The sequence below is a fragment of the Neomonachus schauinslandi genome, chromosome 11 (genome assembly GCF_002201575.2).
Source record: "Neomonachus schauinslandi chromosome 11, ASM220157v2, whole genome shotgun sequence".
Classification (NCBI taxonomy): domain Eukaryota; kingdom Metazoa; phylum Chordata; class Mammalia; order Carnivora; family Phocidae; genus Neomonachus; species Neomonachus schauinslandi.
Window position 1 is genome coordinate 91,818,993 of NC_058413.1, and position 2,078 is coordinate 91,821,070.

General features: G+C 39.6%; 1 protein-coding gene across 1 annotated transcript; it reads left to right on the top strand.

Moving 5' to 3' along the window:
* The first annotated feature begins 792 nt into the window (after positions 1–792).
* On the top strand, positions 793–1,745 carry LOC110586362 (olfactory receptor 6X1). Its single transcript, XM_021696566.1, is given in 2 exon segments — positions 793–988; positions 991–1,745. Coding segments are annotated over 2 exon segments (915 nt in total). The 5' UTR covers positions 793–828.
* The last annotated feature ends 333 nt before the right edge of the window (positions 1,746–2,078 follow it).

Here is a 2,078-nt window from a genome sequence, read left to right on the forward strand (position 1 = left end):
CAAATAAATAAATAAAATCTTAAAAAAAAAAAAAAAGAATTTGCTAGACTTTTTACTTTTTAGTTTCATGTCTATGGATCTCTACCCAGTATACAGTGATTAGGTACATCTGCATATTAGGCACTAATTCAGCTGGTCTTGGCATTTTAAATTAAAGCTTAGTACATTTTCCTACTTGCTTAGCAATTTTATTCATTTCATTTGAATGTTTTTTAGTCTCCTTTGTTATGAGTCTGAATTAGTATTTGGAAGTGGATTCTTGAGAAAAACATCTGTTCTATTATCTAAGTTAGTATTTCACCACTAATATATAACAGCAATGATTTTTAGTTGTATAAATACACCCAGAGAGATGGGGGGGGGGTTTGTAAAATCAGCTTTCTTAAACATATTTGTAATATAAATCAAGAATTTCTTTTATTAGAGTATAAAAGGGGAGTGTGGATTATTTCTTATGAACCCACAGCTCAGTTTATGCAGACATACCATTGTATACACTTTAAAAAATCATATGGATTATTGACAGTTAAACCATGTTGCAGTGATCATTCTCATAGCTGTATATGGATGGAAAAGTACTTTTCCACTCATCAAGTGTACTTAGTACTTTCAAAGTCCATTAAAAGATGGTTTAGCTGGCAAAAGGACAAGCCCAATCCTGAGTAACGAAGGAGTGCTGAGGGTGTATATGTGTATGCGAAGGAGGGGGAGTGCCCTGAAGGACCTTAAATAGACTCAGAATCCTCCTTTTTTTGTGTCCAACCTGTATTTGAGCATGAGATTTGAAGAAGCTACTTTCTTGCTTGTCTTTCTAGAGTATCAAGGGACATGAGGACTGGCATGACAATCACAGAGTTCATCCTCCTAGGCTTTCCTGATATCCAAGGACTACAGATCCCTCTCTTTATAGTCATCTTTTTCATCTACATATTAACCCTTGCAGGCAATGGGCTCATAATTGCCATAGTCTGGGCAGAGCCCAAGCTACAAAACCAATGTACTTCTTCCTCTGCAACTTGTCCTTCTTAGAGATCTGGTACACCACCACAGTCATCCCCAAACCGTTGGAAACTTTTGTGGTGGCAAGAACAGCTATCTGTATCCCCTGCTGCCTACTGCAGGCCTTCTTCCACTTTTTCCTGGGCACCACTGAGTTCTTTATCCTCACCATCATGTCTTTTGACCGTTACCTGGCCATCTGCAAGCCCCTTCACTACCCCACCATTATGACCAGCAACCTCTGCCTGCGACTTGCCCTCAGTTCCTGGGTGGTAGGCTTTACCATTGTCTTTGGTCAGATGCTGCTGCTCATCCAGGTGCCCTTCTGTGGCAACAATGTCATCAATCATTTCTACTGTGATGTTGGTCCCATTTTGAAAGCAGCCTGTGCAGACACAAGCATTCCGGAGCTCCTGGTGATCCCAGGGTCACTCTTCTTCACAGTGATTTCTTATATTTATATCCTGTCCACAATCCTACAGATTCCTTCAGCCACTGGCCGACAGAAGACTTTCTCTACCTGTGCCTCTCACCTGACAGTAGTCTCCCTGCTCTATGGTGCTATTTTGTTCATGTACCTGAGACCCACAACACACTCTTCCTTTAAGATTAATAAGGTGGTGTCAGTGCTAAATACTATCCTCACACTTCTTCTGAATCCCTTCATTTATACAATTAGAAACAAGAAGGTGAAAGCAGCCCTAAGGAAGGCAATGGCTTGTCCAAAGACTCATCGTCCACAGTAAAATATGCAACACATCAAAATGAACTTAAGGCAGATACAAAAATTAAATGTGAAAGAGGACTGTGGAGAAGGTAAAGATGTAAAAGCAAACTATGATGGTTAAAGTCTCCTATAAGAATTTGTTATGTATAAATGAATCAGTCCTTCAAAAGAAATGAACTCATTCTCCAACAAGGAAATCCCAGAATACCTTCAGATGCATCAAGTAGAAACCGCAAAAGTCAAGGACAACTGTCAGTAGCCTTAAAAAGAAATGTAAGGAATCCTGTCTCCCTCTTTGTTTATAATAACTCTTCTTGCCTCATTTCCTTGTCAATGGCATAAAACATCCCAC